Below are 21,859 nucleotides of genomic sequence, written 5' to 3' on the forward strand. Positions count from 1 at the left end.
GTACTTTTTCGGATCTTCTCTAGAATTGCTCCTCGAACAAAGATATTCGAAAATTCGTTATCGGCCAAACGAGTTCCGAAAGAAACGAAAATATTGAGAGAAATACAGTGCTAACGAATAAGAGAAAACTCTATATGACATAAAATCAATTTTATCTTCACGAAATTGTAAGAATACACGAGAATGTATTTTTCATTTGTTATATTATTTTTAATACGCTTTGAAGGAAATTTTTGAGAATTAATTTCTCTAGAAAGTTACGGCTAATATTTTTATTTAAAATATTTTTTAATAAACATTATTTCCAACAAATATTTTTCTCATTATTTAATTTTATCGATATTGTATACAGAATATTTATAAACTGCATAATAATACAGTATAATACAGCAAGATAATGGAAAATAATACAATAAATATATTGAACTTATAAATTTTACTATTTTATAAACTTCAAATAACACAGACATATCTTAATTAATTTTGAGACATATAAAAAAATTTTTATTATATTCTAGAATCCTATTTTGTATATTACAGACTAAATTTAATTTTATCATATTCTTAAATATATTTTCTCTTTTTAAAAATTGCTACTTATGTACATAATAATTAAAAAAAAGAGAAAAATATTTTATTCTATTATTTTTATTTAAAAAAATGTTATTTAAATATAAACAGGGAAGAAGCCTTCTAGTACAAAACAATGAGATAGATATTAGATTGATGTAAATCAGTTAAAAAAAAGGTCACAATGTGAAGAAAGTTACAATTTAAATATAATTATAAAATATAATAATAGAGCTTATATAAATATGATAATAGCATATATATAATTTCATTGTATAATAAACCAGATAACGATTTAAAAATAGAAATAAATAATATATTTATGTTCTAACTTTGTACAACGCATGTACACAAAATATTTGTTTTGATTATATTTCACGGGTTTTATAAAACAATTTTAACATAAAATATGAGGGTCATGGAGTGAACCCGACGTGCCCATCAGTAAAGTAGGATGTAGAATATTGTAGTAGCGAGAAGGAATATATAAAAACGAAAAATGAATTTTACATTAGAGGTCATTTTTCTCTCAGAAGATATATAATAATATATAACGGAGTGCAAGAGGGGTGGAAAAGAATCACAAGGTCAAACTTTGCTTAAGCGCCAGTTGGCACGTTATACAGTTTGAAAACTCTTGACGGTAGTCAATTTCTCTCTAATCCCATACGGGTTGCTCTTTATTATCGTTTCGTCGGCAGACGAATGCATTTTAGCTGTGATCGACGATCCAATTTCATCGGATATTGTTACAACAAGCCTTGTCAATGACGATTTAATGTGTGCCTCTGTATTTATTTGACAGGTATCATCGCACGTGTGTGTGTGCATGTGTACATTTTATCAAGTGATCCTTATATGTATATACATTATTGCCATATATCATTATCAGTGGTGGGAGATATCTACCAACAGCTGTTGGCCTCGTAATTTGTATTGTGTAACGGAACTATTGTCGTTAATGGATCGAAGAAGCATTATTTTGGTCATGGTACACTTCCTTTATGCTAGTCACCACTACCCTTCCGACATATTACACAATTATCGACGTCATCAACTCGGAACATATGAGACGAGAAACCATGACATAAAGATCGTGTCACTAATATCACAAAGGAATTCCATCACTGTTGTCTATATGCGACCTTTCTGACCAAGATACACTCTTATGTAAGAGAAAAGCGGACAGGAATAATTATACTCTTAAGCCACGTTATCCGCATTAACGTTTATCCGCATTTTCGTTGCACTATTTTCTATTTCCGCATAATGAAGTGACACAGTCTCAATTTTTCTTTGGGAGAATATTAAATTGTGAGTATAATTGTCTGATTATTTTTCATTGAAAGAAACACAATATATCGCTGAAAAAAGGCAAGTTACATCGTATCAAAAATAGTTATTTGTAAAAAAAAGAATTAAAGTTCTAAATTTATTTTATCTCGAAATATTTTAAATTTAAAGCCATTATTTTGTGCGCAGAAAATTAATTTGTATCATTTTAACTAGCCCCGAGGGGTTGGTCACTGAGGCAATTTCTGTACAAGGGCTAGATAATTTAGCGGCAATCCAAAGGAAATTTTGAGTAATCTAAGGTAATTTTTGGTAATTCTAAATAATCTTTAGCATTCTCAGGTAATCTTGGGTAATCTAATAGGAAATCTAAGTAATCTAAGGATAATATCAAATAATCTGTAGATAATTCTAGGTATTCTTAAGGTAGTTTCAGATAATCTGAGGTAATCTAAGGTAATTTTTAATTTTTGAAGTTAGTGAACGTCATTGACGAACTTGTATCTTTTTACAATAATATACATTTGCAGTCGATTTTTGGAATCGACGCTTCGTAAAAACGTACTTTTTTGCAGTCTACGAATTGTCGTGGTTAGGTTTTCGCGATATCACGTCTTGTAATGCTTTCTCTCTCAGGCCACGAACACACGAGCGTTTAAAAATTGCGAAATGCATTCTTATCCACAACTTTTGGTAAGCCATCGTCATTTAACGGTAAAACAAAACCTATATTACAATTTTCATGTATTGAATATTCTGCCGGTAATTCCAGTCACATTTTCACTAAGCCAAATTACTTTAGGCAAATTTCTTTGCGTTAAGAAGTCGCTTAGTTCCTTAAAACGAAATTCACCTTCCCGAAGTAAACAATTGTTTGAATTTATTACCCTGCTGATAGTGGATACAGATGGAATAATGCCATTAAAATTGACATGTAAAGTCGTTTCGTAAGTCAGGCGTCTACTTATTATTCAAAACAAAATTCAAAAAAGCTAAAAATAACTAAAAATACAAATATATAAAAATTGCGAAATGCATCCTTATCAATGAAAAGATATGTGCAAAATCTCTTAAAAGATTCTTCATATTGATTATTCTTCGGATTCGTTTTAGCATTGTTGAGAATTGCCGTTTCAATAAGTCGTTTAAAAAAACCGTCAATATTATTTGGGATCGAAGCAATACTTTTTTTAAGACATCGAAGTTCCTCGGCATGCTCAAAAAATGCTTTCTTCAAAATGTCATTTTCTTATACTATTTTCGAAATTTTATTAACATAGGAAAAATATTGAGTAATGAACATTTGATTTGGAGATATTATTTGTAATTTTCTTTTTAATCAACTTTGTCGACTGTATTTTTCACTAGAGGATGATTTTTTTGAAGCTGTAATTTTAGTACTGCACACCATCTTATTTTTATCTAATCTTGGGTAATATAAGGTAGTATTTGATAATCTGGAGTAATTTGAGGTAATATTAGGTAATCTTAAGTAATCTGAGGTAATTTATAGGTAATCCGTATCAAGGGTAATTTTTGTACACTATAATCACTAGTGACCAACCCCTCGACTAGCCCTTATATACTATAAATCAAAAGCATTATTTATAGAAACGGTGAAGTCGTTACTTCAATAAAAACAAAAACACATAAATATTATTCAAATATCAAATTATATTGTTATTTAATATCGTAAAAATTAAAAATTATGGCAAATAACGGAAATATTAAATTTTTGATCTTTCAAAAAGTAGCTTCTATTTATTTTCAATACTACTACTCTTGATATTCTTGATAACAGTTTTTTTTCCAGTTGTTATTAATATTTGATTCCAACATGTTTGTAAATATTTCCATTTTCATAATTGTAGAGAAAAGAAATAAATAATAAATTTACGTGTATTTTTGACATATACAGAGTGTTTCTAAATCTATGTCAGAGATTTTAAGAGCGTATTCTAGGGGTCAAAATAAGAAAAAAAGTTCTTATAAACATGGATCCAAAAATGTTTTCCTTTCGAGTTATAGCCCCCTAAAGTTGATGGAAAAAATCGCAAAATGTATTGTAGCTCTCGGAGACTTTTTCACAGAACGTTAAAATTTTGCACAGCGTAATAATTATTGGTGACCTTCATTTTTTCAATATATTTTGCGATTTTTTTCCACTAACTTTAGGGGACTATAACTCGGAGGGAAAGCATTTTTGGACCCATGTTTATAAGAACTTTTTTTCTTATTTTGACCCCTAGAATACGCTCTTAAAATCTCTGACATAGATTTAGAGACACCTTGTATGGAAACTGTTTATAACGCGACTATATTAAAAAGCATTGGCATAGCATAACGCATTTTAAACAGTGTCAAAACAAGTATTACAATAATTGTATATTAATTAATTTTAGAAACCGAATAACAAATAATGTACATTTTTCATATTTTATGAACATGAGTAAAATTAGGAAAGAAAAAAATAAAAAATTTAATCGTTTACTTGTGTTTTCTATATTTTTTTTTAAGATGACGCAATACTTTTGACCAGTACTGTAAACAATTATTTCGTGTTTCGTGTAAGTTGTTAACAAATAATGATGGGCTTTCTATCGATATCTTATCAAGGCATTCCGGTCGCGCGAGTTTTACCGCAAAGTTAGTAAACGGCCATACGTCGGCATGTCTTTCGTTCTTCCCTCGTGACATCGCCTAAGTGAGCTATGCTCATATACCGGGGTGACATATAGCGCGAGATTTCTTGTCACGTCTATACGTGCAAAGTTCTCCGCCCAAGTTTGCCGAGAGACATCGTCGAGCAAAACTTTTCGGAACTTTTCGCCGGACGCCGGCGACAACCAACGTCGACGAATTCTCACGTCGCTTTCCGCTCCGAAATTGTACGTGGGAATATATAAAACACGGTAGACCATTAACGAACGAAAGATATCGCGTATCGATGCAATTATTTGGAATTTTCAGCGAGACAGATCTGAAACTAAAAAAAAAAAATCCGTCGTGAAACTAAAAAGAAACTGAGATTTTTTTTTATATATCTATTATAAAAGTTTTTATACCGCGATATAATTGTATGTTATATTTGTTTGTAACACAAAATGTCATGTTCACACAAATAGAGTTTGTTTAGATTTTGTTTACATTTGGTCTGAATTAGATCATTAAGAATCTATATATTAAACTTTTCAATTATTTAATTTATTTAAACATAAAAATTCTTTAAGACGCTGAATTTATTTATTGTTTTTAACTTATTTAATAAACTTTTCAATTATTTAATTTACTTAAACATAAAAATTCTTTAAGACATTAAATTCATTTTTTTAAATTTATTCCTTAATCCGTGTCTTCTGCCTTTAAATGGTTTCCAGTTTTGTAATTTTTTGTAGTGTCTACATTAACATAAATGAGCATCGATGAATTTAAATGAACTTAATTGAACATAGATACAGATATAAATGAACTTAAATGTACATGAACATTAATCTCCTTACTTACTATAAATGACTTTTTTGGATCTAAGTCTGGATACGAAAATCAGAATTTTAAAGTCTTAGATATCTAAAATAAAATGTTATGTATAGTATCTAAATGTTATATATAGTATCTAATGATATCTAGAGTAAAATAGAATAGAAATAAGTATAAAAATAGACTGAATATAATAAAATAACACAATAGAATTAAAATTAAAATTAAATTTACAATTATATATAAAAATAAGATTAAAATATAAAGTAAAAAAAATAAATAGGAATATATATAAAAATAAGAATTGAAATCGAAACATCTTTGATTATTAAACTCATTAGTCCCTTAAAATTAAACATTAAAATTTAAAATAAAGAATTGAAAAAATTAAAATTGAAACATTTTTTTATTGTGAAGAGTTTACAAGAGTTTAAATCTATAAAATCTAATTCTAATAAGAGAAAGGTTTAACGAATTCGGTTGGATGACATTGCGCAATAGTACCTTTAAAGACTATCATGTACAAATTTACAATAGCATAAATAATTAAAATAAGTAATTTTACTGTGAGTTATTATTATTATTATTATTATTATTATTATTATTATTATTATTATTATTATTATTATTTATATTGAATAACACAATATGTAATATAATAATTTATAGTATTAATTAGTTTATTATTTTAATTATTCTATTGTAAATTTATAAACGATAGTCTTTAATATGCACCAGTGTACACTAGTGCATCCAACCAAATTCACTACAATATAATTCTATCTAATGTAAAATCTAATTCTATTTAATTAATCCCATTTCGCCTCATTTCCACTTGCATATGTATGACTCAAACTCTAATCCTTTATGATGCTGAATGAATAAAATTAACAAATTTAAATTATATATATAAATTTTTGCAAAACTCCAAACAACCTGATATTAATTTTGATATTTATATTAATTTCGCTATTTTAAATTTATCAACTTTGACGTTGCAGATTCTGTTAGAGTTGCAACTTTCACATTATCAGAACTCTACTCTATACTTAGCGCCTTCAGCGCCACCGTCGATATATCTTTTGGACTCAAGTTTTTTCCTTTGTACATACTGCGCTATACTTCATGACTCTCTCTCTATCTCTCTCTCTCTCTCTCTCTCTCTCTCTCTCTCTCTCTCTCTCTCTCTCGTTGTGAGTCATGTATTCCTACGCGTGTTAACATTGTTCTTTTTCTTATGTAATTGCCTATGCAAGGGGTCTGTTCTTTTTAGCTACACTGCTGCACTAGTGCAATAAGTTAGAAAGAGACAAACATACTTTCTTTCACTCTAACTAATTGCACTAATGCAGCAGTGCAGCTAAAAAGAACAGACCCAAGATGTTCTCTCCGCCCTGTCCCATTAACACCTCAACAGGTTATGGGCAGGTTACGTTGAAGTGATACCGAAAGGAAAAGAAAACTCTTAACCTAAGAAATCGACACGGCGGCGTCTACAACATTCGACGCAAGTCAGAGGTTATTGCATTAACGTTTTCGCGCACAAAGAAAAAAAGAAATGGCAAGTATCGTTAATTCCACACGCATCGAAATGCTCGGCCGAAATAATTATGACACGTGGAGTATTCAAGTCGAGGCCTTGCTGATAAAATCAGATCTATGGGATTATGTTTCCGGTAAGAAACCGAAGCCCGAGATACGACAAGATGCACGACGAGCGGAACAGCAATTAATTTTGGACGAATGGATAGCTCAAGACAGGAAGGCAAAATCAGATCTTATTCTGTCAATATCTCCATCTGAACTGAAGCAGATACGCGGATGTGAAACATCATACGATATTTGGATAAAATTAGAAGGCATTTACGCATCGAAGGGACCGGCACGTAAGGCAAGTCTACTTAAGCAACTTATTTTACAAAAATTAAATGATAATGGAGATGTGAGAGAGCATTTATCACGATTCTTTGATATTGTCGACAAGCTCAGCGCTATGAATATTGAAATAAATGGAGATCTTCTCACTATTATGCTCTTATATAGCTTGCCAGATAGTTTTGACAATTTCAGATGTGCCATCGAAACTCGAGACACCTTGCCGGACGCCGAATCATTAAAAGTCAAAATTATTGAGGAAAATGACGCCAGAATTAGAAGATCAAACCATGATGAGTCGAATGCAATGTATGCTAAGAATAATTTGAAAAAAAAATCGTCGAACAACAGTAAAGCTGAAACAAACAATGTGAAGACGAATAAGAAAAAGATAGTCTACAAATGTAACTATTACCAAAAGAAGGGACATAAGAAATCCGAATGCTTCGCCAAGAAAAGAGATAAAGGAAATAAATCGTCAAAAGATCAGAACGCCAATCACGTCGACGAAAGCTTCTTCATCAACAGTCCAGAAGCAGAAAATGAACAAGATTGGTGCATAGATAGCGGTTGCACGAGTCATTTATGCAAGAACAGGGACTCGTTTTCGAATTACGAAAATACGGACAGTAGAATACAATTGGCGAATACAGCCAATGCATCATTCGTAGCAAAAGGTGACGCTAAATTAACATCTCAATAGATTCTTATTCAGTGAGCTAAAAAAATCCTTAAGTTTAAGTAATTGAAAATTAAAGTAATAAATAATAGGAAATTAAAGTAATAAAATTTAAGTAATTTGAAAATTATTTGATACATCTTCAATCATCTAATTCGCATATTTAACCATGAAATCTTATTAACTATACATTGATACAATTCTTTCTAAATTCTTTATAAATTTCTTTTGAGAGCTAGAAGATAATAACTTAATTTTAATTGCAATAAAACTTCTTCAACACGTTGTATTGCAATCTTAATACAACAAGATACGTTAAAATATTTTGCAACTTTTCCTGCAAAATTTTCAAAATTTTGATGTGATGGAGAAATTTGAAAATCACAATCGTATTCAACATCAAAAAATTACAGGAAATGATCGTGTCTTTTTTTGTTAAATTAGATAAATATTTCCTTCCTATAAATTCAACAATCCATTTTATGCTTTATTCTCCCACTGCATCAAAATTCTCCACTTCGGGTGTGAAAATTGCCTAATGTTTCCGCTATTTCTGCGGCAAATTCCGCAATTTTGGTGAAGTGATAAATTATATCGGTTTATGACAAGAGTGGCTATGATGCTTGGCGTTTGTTCAACGATTCTTGGATGCTTCTCTCTTTCAACAAGAGATAAACTTATTTGTATGGCCAGTTCCAGGACTTCAGGACATCGATTATCCAATGTGTTGGCATCTCACTTGCATATTCAATAATTATTATTAAGCTATATATCGATATATTTTATATCTGTGTTCTCTTTAATGGTCGATTACTTGGTCAGATGGAAATAGGGAAGTAACGGTACGAATTGAAGTGCTTCAATCCTGTTGATTAAATCGCTTTCGGTTTATGCGAGCAACTCGCAGATCACTCTCTCTTCTATAAATGTTAAGGACGCTCTTTCGTAAGCTTTTGTGAGAAATTACGCGCGAATTATTGAAATATTTTTTTCTTTTACACGAAAGACCCGCAATGTTTTAATGCGGTTGTAGTATAAACGCAGGTATTACGAGGTACATAAAAACAAGGGAAATACGTGCCTCTCATTTCAAAGCTGCGCAATTTAAATATTTGAATATTTCAGTTTTTATGACTTTCATACAAACCAACCGATTTACCCGATTGACCTCACTCATTTCTGAGAATCTTCCTGTTTTTATTACTTTCGTTGTTTCTGTTCGCATCAGGGAAATATTCTGCTTTTATATCGCGCATTAATACCTCTTAGAATTCAATGGCTTTATAAGGTGTCTACTTCCTGCAATAATTTGAAAAACTTGGAATTCTCAAAGATTTCTTTCGTACTTGGAAAGACCAAGGGATTCTCATGAAATTTTAGGACTCAGGGGATTTGAAAAAAATTCTCTCTTTGATAATTTTGCTCTTATATTCTAAACAATCCGCTGATAAGCCAAATTATTAAAAAAATGTGTTTAAAACATATTATAAATATATATCTATCTCTGTTTATATATTTAATGTCTTAACAAATTTTGAATATGCAGTACATATTTTTTATTATATTTTTAGTGAAAAACAAAATTTATATATTTCCAGATGATTAGTGCTCAAAAATTATGAATATTATTCGGTTTTTTTCAGTAAAATTGCATACAATAAAAAATACTTACTTTAGAAAATTGCATGAGGGAAACTTTTAAATTCTTTTTTTATTTGGAATTTTAAATAAAAATACTTTCAATCAGGGAATTTTTAGGGAATTTTTTTACAAAGCTTGAGTAGATGTCGCTTCAACGATATTGACAATCTCTACTTTTTGTCGGCAATTTTTATATAAATTATATGAATTATTAATATTAAATTATATAAATTATTAATATTAAATTATAGAAATTATTTTTATATAAATTATTTTATATAAATAATTTTATAAGTATTATAAGGATCACAAATACATGAGAAATTGAAATACACGACTTGAGTGAGATTTTTGTGGATTGAATTAATGGAAACGCGGTGTTTCGAGGAGAAAGAGAAATTGTTCACACTCTTCCGCGAAATTGCTTTTGAAATGTTCCCCAAGTTACGAGCGAATTACGTTGATGAAATGTTGGTACACACGGTGAAGTATGTACTCCACGAGACGGCAGTTTTAAATGAACTGAGGCCGAAGACCAAGACCGGGCGACCTTTTCCACGTTCCGTTAGCTATAAGAAGAGGCGAATCGCTTTGTATTTTATCGAAAGTGTAAATGTCACTGTAACTTACCATCCATGCGGGACATAAAACGAAACGGCTAATATATTCTATTTATGAGGCACGGTTGTCGAAGCGTCACCTGTTTCTTTAACGTGACGTGTAAGAGGTAGCAATAATTTTTTTTCGTAGCAGGCGCATTGTTTTATTTTTCAAACGATGAAATATGTATGCAGGGGTGTTCATTTTATTCTACCATTATTCATGTTAACAGGAAATAGGACAAATATATAAAGAGAGGAGGCTTTGTTTTTTAAAATCGCTGATAAAAATGTAGAAAATAGACATATACATTTTTATATAATTTAGCTTACACGTAATAATAATAAATTACGTGTGTTACAACTTGCGATATTAAACGCGGACAACTGCACGAATCTCGCGAATCAAACTTCTGTCGTCTCTTCATTGTCACAATTTTACATTGGGAACTACTGGCGTGAACAATATACGCGAAAATTGTATACAGTGGGGTAGTTTGTATTACATTTAACATCAGGCATCTCGACGTCTTGCCTCAGAGAAACGATACGCGCTGTCCCTGATAAATGGCAAAGTCAGAATTCCCGGCGAAAGAGTCTCGTGAGGGATCTATCTGACGTATCTGGGTTGGAACAAGCCGACGACACTGTTCATTCATGATTCCTCGTTTGAACGCAATGATAGAATTTTTCCCTGTATTATTAATATCAATTTTTTGTTTTCGAATTTTTGAAAAAACTAGCGCAATCATGTTAAAATTGGCATAAACATGAATCAATGATTTTTAATCCTTTGCGTTACGATGGGTAGCTCAGCGATCCACCTTTTTTTCGAAGTTTTTTATTTTTTTCAACTACTTTTCTCACAACAAACACTGGGTCTTTTGTTTCTACAAAGTCCCTAGAACATCAATAAATGTAAAAAAAAAAGAATGAAATCATTAATTGTTAATTGCAAAAATACCATATTTAAAAACAAATAGTCAAAATTGGTACTTTTTCATGGAGAAATGCATTTTCCACTAATCTATTATAAAAATCAAAAGGGTAATTTTTTTACGAACTTAGTTTTAGTACACTTTAAAGTATTTTTCAGAATTTTTTAAAAATTTTCCGTCATGTTTTTGTTATTAATTCTATATAAAAAATACAATATTTTCTGTATTAAATCCAAATTAACAATTGTATTTTCTTAAATTTTCTCTAAGGGTTTTTTGGATCACAGAATCCGAATTTAAAGCAAAATTTATAATTTTAAGATTTGTAATTAAATTTAAATTCATATTGAATCCGCCATCTTGAATTTTTTGAAATCGAAAATTTTGACATCAGATTTAGCGACCGAAAAAACTCCCAGAAAACGAATTTGCAAAAATTTTGGATATAAGGAAAAATATATGGTTGAAAAGGTGAAAAAACAAAAATAAGATGGTATATTCTCTCTTTGTAGAAAATACAAAGAGAAACGATCAAATTTTATGATTTATTTCGCTTATTTTTAAGAGATTGTTATACCAGAGTGTCTACTTCCTGAAAATTTCTTTTCAGAGATTTTTTGTAACTAGAAAAATCAGAAAAATTTTATTAGAACTCAGGGAATTAAAAAAATATCTCTTTGATATATAATTTTACTTTTATATATTATAATAAATATTATAAAATTTAATTTAAAAAAAAATGAAAATGATATGCAAATGAAAAAATGTTTATCTACGAAAGCTACTCAATTTTTTTTCAGTACATTTGCAAATCTAGTAATTCTACGTGTGTGTTTTCCTTTGCATGAATAAAAAGCATTAGTACAATAAAATGCGTACAATAAAAAATGTTTTAGAAAATTGCACCAAAAAATTTAAGATATTTTCCGTGTATCTGGAATTTTGAATAAAAATATCTAGAATATCTAGAATATCAGGAAATTCTTTGAGCAGACACTCTGCACATTTTCTTGCTTCAGCAATGTTCCCCGAGTTAATGGTGGAAGAGGACAGCCTTCTCGTACAGGGAACATTGCATCAATTCTGATTTTTGTCTCTTGTCTGCCACTAGTTTCTACAAAGGCGCTGGCGGGTGCGAAGAGTCTCGGTGGATTCTTGTACAGCGCCGTGAACAAGGCCGGGAAGACCGTGGTGGAGGCCAGTGTGAAGATCAAGAAGACCGTCGAAGAGAACGTGAGTTTTTCCCACTATACTTGCATTAATCCTGTAAGCGCGTCGATCGATCTGTCTATAATGATCATTTTAATCGAGATATCTCGGGAATTGATTTCGAAATAACAATACAATACGGCGTATTAATTATGGTCATTAATTTGCATATATCTTATTATAAATAATATTGATATTTTTGATAATCCAATATTTGTTTACGTTAAGTCTACTGTTGATTCGCAAGGAATTAATGCATCGATTATACTTCCATCTTTTTTTCCGAAAATTAACAGATTTTATCGCGAGATATTTTTCACACGTAATTACAGAAGCTATTTATGCGCTTTACGTATTATATAAATTAATGAGGATTTTAATAATCCTGTAAGTGTGTCAATCGAGATATGATGGATCAGTGTCGATCATTTTAATCGAGATATTCAGAAATTGATTTCGATATAACATGGCGATATAATATGGCATAATTATGAATAATTTGCGTATATCTTGTTACAAATAATATTGACATTTTTGGTAATTCAATATTTGTTTACATTTACATCTACAGATGTTGATTCACGGAATTAGGGCATCGATTATACATCAACTTTTTCTCTCGGAAAATAACACTTATTTTATCGCGAGATATTTTTCAAACGTAATTACAATGATTATTTATGTGTTTTATGTATTATATAAATTAATAGGAATTTTAATAATCTTGTAAATACATTGATCGAGCTATCTATGATGACCGTGCCGATGATTTCAATCGAGATATTCGGAAATTGATTGCGAAATAACATACAGTATGATATATTAATTATGAATAATTTGCGTATATCTTGTTACAAATAATATTGACATTTTTGATAATCCAATATTTGTTTACGCTAAATCTACGAATATTGATTCGCAAGGAATTAATGCATCGATTATATATCAACCTTTTTTTCCGGAAATTAACAGTTATTTTATCGCAAGGTACTTTTCACAAACTAATTATAAAGATTATTTATGTGTTTTATGTATATAAATCAATGTATATAAATCAATAAGAATTTTAATAATGTTGCAAGTGCATCGATTGAACTATTAGGATGACCGATGATTTCAATCGAGATATTCGGAAATTGATTTCGAAATAACAAATACAATATGGCGTGTTAATTATAATAATTTACACATCTTACAAATAATATTGATGTTTTTGATAATCCAATATTTGTTTACCTTTAAAGTTTAAACTTACAGATGTTGATTTACAAGAAATATTAGTGCATCGATTCCGGAAATTAACAGTTATTTAATCGCGAGGTATTTTCCACACATAATTACACAGACTATTCATATGTTTTGCGTGTTATATAAATCAATAACAATTTTAATATCTCGCATATCACGATGATATTTTAACATTTCGTGTGTCTGAAAATGTGGCATCGCGCATAAACCATATTCGTCCATATATACGGATTAGCTTGAAATATAGCAAGAAGTAGTAACCAAGCTGAAACAAATTTATTTGGAAGCATTTTTCCAAGGGATACAAGGAAACTGTATTTGCGCAAATATTTCCTTCTTCCTTTTCGCCCGAGTAATTTTACCCTCTCATTGGCCATCTCTTTGTCGACATCGATATCGGCTCGTAGGATTTATGCTCTCGTAATGGTACGGGCTGATGTGTGTTGTACACACACATACATGAGAGAAAACGCGAGGAATCTGCGACGCATAATCGCGCTTTGCGTATGCATTTCGGAAATTAAAGGAGGCGTTTAATGTTCCGATCAGCTGACCTTTACGCAAACCCCCCTTAAACAAACCCCCGACAAAATCGCGATATCGAAAATTCGATATTCGAGACGCGATAAATTTACGTTGATACTTGGGAATAAAATAATTAGAAAATTTATATCAACTTTTTTTCCCTAAAGAATAAAGAGATGGCATTTAATGCACACCTTTGCTGCCTCTCCAATCGGCTCGAGTATTGACGCGTCACGTTTCCTCGGGACTGTATCATGTCATCTGCCATATGCATCGTCGGCCATAGAACTCGCATCGATCAGAAAGCTCGCCGTCGAGCTGCATACATTCCGTGCATAAATATGCGATAGATACCATCGTACGTTCATACGACGATGAGAATACGTGAATAGGCAAAATTTATTCTGTTTTTTTTTCTTTTTTTTGCGGCATCGCCAGCCACTTTCGCGTTTACATTCCGATTCTACTGGAATGATTTGTTGGGATTTTTCATTTTTCCCATCTGTATGGACGACACAAATTTGCGCGATAAACCGAAATTCGACACCCGTAATCGGGTCGCATTGGGATGCATCGCCGCAACTTTTCGCCCACGCGATGGCATATTTTTTTCCGCGGTTTCGCGCAAATTTGTCGTAGCACGCGAATTGTCAAAGCCGCTCCGCTCTTCGTGGCATATTAATTCCCGCCCGGTAATTATTGTAATGGCTCTCTCACATAGAGGAAAAGTAACGAGCCGTTTAATGTCGCTGATCCATTACAAGCTAATCATAATTAGATATGAAATAATAATGGGGTTTATCCACAGCTTGATGGTCGCGTATACATATATTCCTTCTAGTTTAACTTTGTTCCACATTAATAATAATGTCCCCCGTAGTTTCCATCATTAATTTCTCGAAATGATCGATGAAAGCGGTAATGGCTTTTGTTCTCAAGTTGGTTTTTATATTTCTGGATCTCTACTCTCTTCCTGGAAAAATGGAAAATCTAGATTTCTCAGAAACTATTTTATCTAGAAAAAATATTCTCATAGAATTTTATTGAGATTCGTGATTTTTTTCTGAAAAAATTGTCACTTTAATAATTGTTTAGTCTTATAAAGTTTTTTATAATTTTAAAAAATATATTGCTATATTATAATTTTTTCTTATAAAAGATATTTTATAAAAGACTTTCTTTCATTTTAGAAAAATGTTTTCGAGTACTTTTTCAAATTTAATATTTGGAATTTAAACTCCGTATTTATTTTTCTTGATTGCATGAATAGAAACCATTAAAAGGTGCATGCAATAAAGAAATTTAATTTAAAAACTTGCATCTCTAAAAGTTCTCTAATTTTATTCGGAAATTTTAAACAAAAATACTTGGAAGATGAGAGAAAAAAATTTTTACAGGATTTGATTAGAGAGACACTCTGTATTCACAGATATGTATACATATTCGTAATAAGCGAATTTACGTCATAACGTGACGGCAAGAGGTCACATTTTTCTCGGCTTCTTGCCAAACACATTTTGTAGCAATCTCGGCAAGCACTGATTTATCGTTTTCACTGCGTTGACCATTTCGCAACACTCACGTGCACACGACACATAATTTCTCAAGAGACCGCAAAGTATCGCGACGCATGCATCGCAGCATCCATTTGTCCCGCGGTGATCTTCGATTACGTCGGTTGCACGAGGGTCCCGATGTCGCCTGATTATGTTGATGTTTGTCAACGCTGATGCAGTTAATACAGACAAAAATACAACAATCTGTACGAGGTATTGAGATAAAAATATTTTTCTAAAAGTACAAAATTTAAGTAGGAGGATTGTGAGTATAATATTTTATTTTAATAAATTTTTATCTTATCTTACTATTTTTTTTCAATTTTAATTTCTCTTTAACTTCATTTAATTTACCTTTTAATTTTTATTTTACCGAAATTTATTTTCATCTAGCTTTTATGTTTATTTTGTTTTTTTAAATTTTGATTTAAATTACATTTTTACATTCAATTTTTACATTCATTTTATTTTAATTTGTGTGGGTGTATATAATAGCAGTCATTATAACAATTAATGTTATTTCAATATTCATCTACACCGCGAATAATAGCATCGTTACAGTAGTAGTAGTACTGTTAGTAGCTTCAACAATCTAATATGTTCGATAATTTCGGTCCTTACAATTAGACTCCGGCTTTAATTTCGAGTGTATAAATGTACGTCGTGCAAGTATATAAAGGCAGCACAAATTCGCACGAATGTAGATTCACTTGATGCTGTTGCCATACATATTGTTGTAACTAGCGTTACAACAAACTGATGGATAGATACTATCGCGTGACAGGCGCCGGCAAACAAAACGACACGGGATCTCTCCTCGAATGTACAAGCTCAGAAATGTGGAATTACATGGACGTCATATGGACGCGTTCTCACACAAACCGAAACTGTATACGTGTGTGTGTGTGTGTGTGTGTGCTTTTTACATCGTCGCGTGTACTGATTACAATCGGCATTTATGAGAAAATGTTTTAATTAATAATTTATTATTATCCGATTTATTACATGATTTCCATTTTGTTAAATATTCGTTTAATTTAAATAACTTTATTATATATTGTTTGCCATTCTATTATTTTTGAATTGTAATTTTTTTCGCGTGTTCATTCAGGATGTATTTCCTATTTCCCAACAGAAAACCTGGAATTCTTAGGGGATTCATTTTTTGTACCTAGAAAAATCAGGGAATTTTATTGTCTCAGGAAATAAAAAAAAAAAGAATTTTTTACACGAAGATTGTTTTTTATCAGGAAATTAAAAAATTTATTTTATCAGGAAATTAAAAAAAAAAGAATTTTTTACACGAAGATTGTTTTTTTATCAGATCAATAGTTTACTTAATATATAATAATATGATTTCTTTTTAAATTATTTAAAATTGACTTAAAAGTTTATTAATATAAATTACAATTAAATTTATAAATTAAAATTAAATTTGTACTGTTAATTAAATTAAATTAAAATTAAATTTGTGCTATTATTTTCTTTCAATAAAGTCTAGAAATGTATTATTCTTAAAATGAACGCATCATTTCTTTATTAATATCTTTTTAAAAGGAAAAAATATAATGGTACTTCATATTCAGTTTACGCGATAGTAAAAAGGGATGATTTTGTTATTCACGCATTTTATGAAATCGCGAATATATTTAGTTCCGGTTTGTAACTCTAGATATACTGATATTGCATAGCAGATAATGATACAGAGAGAACCGCTTGAAACATATGTTGGAAATACGATCGTATCGAGATGTAATACACATGTCAAGATTCTGTGCGCTAGTCCGTTATCTGATTTGGTTGTTCATTATTGAATTATGTCGACACGAGACGAGCAATACGGCTGTCGCGAGTTGTTATTGCAACGATAACGTGTTATGCGTTTTTATACCCGGACGAGAGATTTGTCTGTATTGTAACTTTACATCATCAGCTTAGCTTCAAATCTGATTTATTCGCTAGGCATGCATATGGCAAATACGTATATTTTACTATGACTTTTTTAGTAGAGCAATGCACATGATATGCTTTATTTATTTTATGATTTCGATTCTCTTTATAATCATTATTTTAAATAACTGTATAATTTTTTTATCTTATGCTATTATTTTTATAATTCTTTTCACGTGTATATATGTTTCAGGATATATCTCCTGAAAAAACATGGAAAATTCAGGGAATTTTTATACCTGAAGAAATTAGCGAATTTTATTGGGATTCAGAAAATTAAAAAAAGAAAAAGAATTCTGTCTTTTTGTAATTTTGCTCTTATACTGTAAATAATAGGCTATTCATCGACAAGTTATAATTATATATTTAAAATATATCATAAATATATATCTATCTCTGTTTATATATTCAATGTCTCTTAATAAAATATTGAATATGCAATATACATATTCGTTATAGTTTTGAATGATAAAAAATAAAAATATTACGAAAGTTAAAAATTTTTATCTTAACGAAAGCTATTTAGTTTTTTAGTAATAATATTTATAAATCTAGCATTTGAAACTTAAATGGCTTTGTCCTTTTCCTTTGTATGTGAAAAGCATTAGAAAACGCGTACGATAAAAAAACTTGCCTTAGGAAATTCCATTAAAAAAGTCTTTAAAATATTTTCTTTATTCAGAATAGAATTTGAACGAAAATATTTGGAAAATTAGAGAATTTTCAGGCGATTTTTTAACAAGATTCAAGTAGACACCCTGTTGCTTTTGAATTTGATTTATAAGATTTCTGTTTTTTTAATCTATTGCATTTTTGTAGATTTATCCTAGAGAGTCATATATTTTATATTTTATTATGAAAATTCTATTTCCATTCGCGATTTTGTCGCGAAAATGTGAAGTTATAGGATATCAATATTCTATGGGTGTTGCCGCGGGCGTTATCTCGTGCCAAGTAAACGATAAAAGATTTCATTATTCGCTTTATCGTTCATAGACACCGTCTGTTTGTCCTTATTTTTAATGGTAGAGAATCTCGAGAACGAGACTTATCTCGTATCCATCATCGATCATACGTCGTTATTTCTTCGCGTTACGTGTACAGCTGCTTTATATCGTGATCCATGTAAAGCTTTCTCGTAAAATACCTTGGCACTTCACACACCGTTTACAAGTCTCGCAGAATTCTACTACATACGGATAACAAATTGTGGTATATTATTCTGAAATAATGAATGCAAAATTTTTCACGTATTAACGTAGTTGTCAGAGTTATTCAAAATATTTGACATTGTCTCAAATATCCTTTTTGCAGTTTTATAAAATATCAGATGAAATATCATATCGCGACAATTTCATTTCAATAATATTTTGCACATATTACGTATATCATTCTATAATTTTTCCTTTTAATTATTTAATTTTTTCTCCTTTTTTTAATTATTTATTTATTTTTTCTTTTTTTTAATTATTCAATAATTTTTCCTTTTAATTATTTAATTATTTAATATCTCGTTGCTTTTACGCGGAAAAAGGATATTCTCTAATTTAATCTGTGCATCTAATGGAATCGTGAATGAGTAATCTAAATTTTATGGTACATATGACATATTGCTAAAACTGTATGATGAGCAGTATAATTTGATCACACGCTTATTTGACGAGAATGCGAAATCACGTAGTTATATTATACTTTGGATCAAAATTCATGCGTGTACATGTTTTTGAATTTCGATGTCTGGTCGCGGTTAGTTCGAAAGTTTAAATTGCATAACGAGAGAAGTTTGATGATATCGTAAAATTCACTTTGTCCTCTGTATTCCACGTATTCGATCATGCAAAACGCACCTATATTTAGTAATTCTCTTCTCCGAGAAGTTGATGGATATTTATGGAAAGATGTGAATCTCGTTATCTTTAGTTTATTATATAACTCGACTTCTAACCGATACAAAAGATTACATAATTAATACTTTTATCTTTCTTCGATTTTTGTGGAAAAAGTAAAATATCCAGTAAAATGTCCAGTAAAATGTCCAGTTTTTTGGCTCGAAGTTTGATGAACCTAAAGCTGATTTATTTATAAAATTTCTCATCTGGATGAGTGTAATAACGTATAAAGCATCATGAGACTTTATTATATCTAGAGAAATGATAAAATCATCCTTATAAATGTCTCTCGCGAAATAATTGCGAGGAAAACACTTATGTAACTTCTTTATCTTCTGGCTCCAGAGCCATATAGAAGTTGAGAATTTATACAAGTTTCCCGTCCGTACAATTCAGACAAGCGGAACGACTTGTTTCTTCTTGCATGAGAGAACAATATTTTCTTTTATAAATTTCGAGACACGAGATACATTTCATTATTATCGTGCAACTGCAAAATTGTCCATTTAATATTGAAGTATTACTTTACCATGCAATGTAAGGGAATCTTTTTAAAGCAAAGAGAGTTTCTTTTTTGAAATCATAATTCAATATGTAACGAATGCTGGTCAACGATCCATATTAATAAGTCAACATCCTTACAAAGTGGGGAGTTAATGCGGATGATTATTCCTGAGAGATTTTATATTTAAATCTACGGTACACACGTAACTGTGCATTAATGTGTTAAAAACTGGAGAGAGTCTAGCTAAGGGACCGCGATATTTGCTTTTGGTCTGATCAAAGCGAGAGTAATCACTAACCAATAAGTGGATTATGTCGATAAATCTCACGAGAAATCGTTTTTTTATTTTTGTTTTTTATAAATTATCAAGTGAACACAATACGTATAAATGGTGTCCCAAAAGCATCGGATTTTTTTGGTAGCTGATTCTCTAGTCAATTTGAAGTCGGTTTTTCCCTAACAATATCGAAGTCCTTAGTATTTTACACAAGTTTTTAATTTTTCTCCATGGTATCTTACATTTAAACCTCAAATTAAAATCCTATCTGAAATCAACTAATTGTGAGAAATATAGTTTTGTCTTTTTGACTAAACAAAGTTAGGTTAGGTAAAAGTCTATCTTCTTTTGTCTTCGTTTATAACTAGAAATTAATTTATCGATGCTTATTTGTGCTAACGAAAAATCGTCTTTATATTGGCTAGAGAATGTGCATCGAAAAAGGACATCCGATGATCCGGAATATTATATACACGAATCAGGTCTGTTTCAGCCACGCGGAATCAATTGGGAAGATCACCAGTAATAGTCCGTTGTGTTTGGTCAGCCGTCTCACGGAAGTCACTCGGTTTTTTGTTTGTTTCTTTGATTTTTATGAATCGTCAATCGTGAACATCGCACAAATAAATAGTGTTCCAGAACCACTGGATTTTTTCAATAGCAAATTTTCCAGCCAATTTGAAGTCGATTTTTCCTCAACAATGTCGGATCATCAACATTTTATACAAAATTTCCAACTTTTTCCATAGTATCTTGTATTTGGACTTGAAATTAAAACTCTATCTGACTAAAATTCTATTCTTAGTTTGAAGTTCAAATTAAAATTCTACCTGAAATCAACTAAAAAATATAATACCATAAGTAAATACCATACCATACCATAATTTTGCTAATTCTGATAACACAATGTTTATAGTTTGTAAAAAGCCCATCCTCTTCAATCGTAAAATTATTCATCAATATCTCGATATTTTCGCCAAGGGAAAATTAAAATATCTTCATTGGCCAAAGAATCTGCAATGAAAAGGATGTTTGATGATTTCGGGACACTCTGTATACACGACTCGAGCGTCAAGTCTGTCTCGGCCGCGCGAGATATACGCGGGGCGTGCATATACAGTTCCGCGAAGAATAGGGGCAGTTGGTATTGATCCGCAACGCCACCCCCTTGATTTGAGAGAGACCCAACTCTACGCTAACGGAGGGGCTGATTCTCCTGACTTGTGCGTGGACTTTTGCGAAAAGCTGCCAACAATAACTGCAATGCTGCTTCCGATACCTTCCCCCTCTCTCTCTCTCTCTCTCTCTCTCTCTCTCTCTCTGTCTCTCTCTCTTTTCTTTCTTTTTCGATACCTCTGCGCGAATAGTCACTTAATCAGGTCTGCTGGTGAGGTCTTTTATTTTCTGTTGCTACTTGTAACCAGTGTTGACTTCTTTTTCTTCTCTTCTACTCGTGAAGATGATTCCAATCTTTTTCCAGCGCGAAGCAGATTTCACTACATTTCTTTACCAATTTCTTTTTAAAGCAACATGTTGCCTTAAGCCTTATTTTTTTTGATTCATTAAAATGCAGCTTTGTTATTTCGCGACGCAATTCACCTGTGTAGTGAAAATGAATTGTTACATTT

The 21,859-nt window shown here is 30.8% G+C and overlaps 1 protein-coding gene across 8 annotated transcripts in view; it reads left to right on the top strand.

Annotated features, from left to right (window-relative positions):
- Positions 1 to 21,859, top strand: part of Sap47 (Synapse-associated protein 47kD) — a 125,871-nt gene that overhangs the window by 22,436 nt on the left and 81,576 nt on the right. For 2 of the 8 annotated variants that reach the window (XM_083078422.1, XM_083078419.1), the window contains exons 1-2: positions 6,724 to 7,892; positions 12,184 to 12,305. In XM_083078422.1, coding sequence (XP_082934548.1) covers positions 6,899 to 7,892; positions 12,184 to 12,305 — 1,116 coding nt within the window. In that variant the 5' untranslated portion in view covers positions 6,724 to 6,898. Of the gene's footprint in view, positions 1 to 6,721; positions 7,893 to 12,183; positions 12,306 to 21,859 lie in introns of those variants that run through there. The other 6 variants (XM_083078424.1, XM_083078425.1, XM_083078426.1 and 3 more) reach the window with 5 other exon arrangements.

Source organism: Camponotus vicinus, unplaced genomic scaffold (assembly GCF_025532165.1).
Source record: "Camponotus vicinus isolate PSW18456_S1 unplaced genomic scaffold, iyCamVici1.0 SCAF_1, whole genome shotgun sequence".
NCBI lineage: Eukaryota > Metazoa > Arthropoda > Insecta > Hymenoptera > Formicidae > Camponotus > Camponotus vicinus.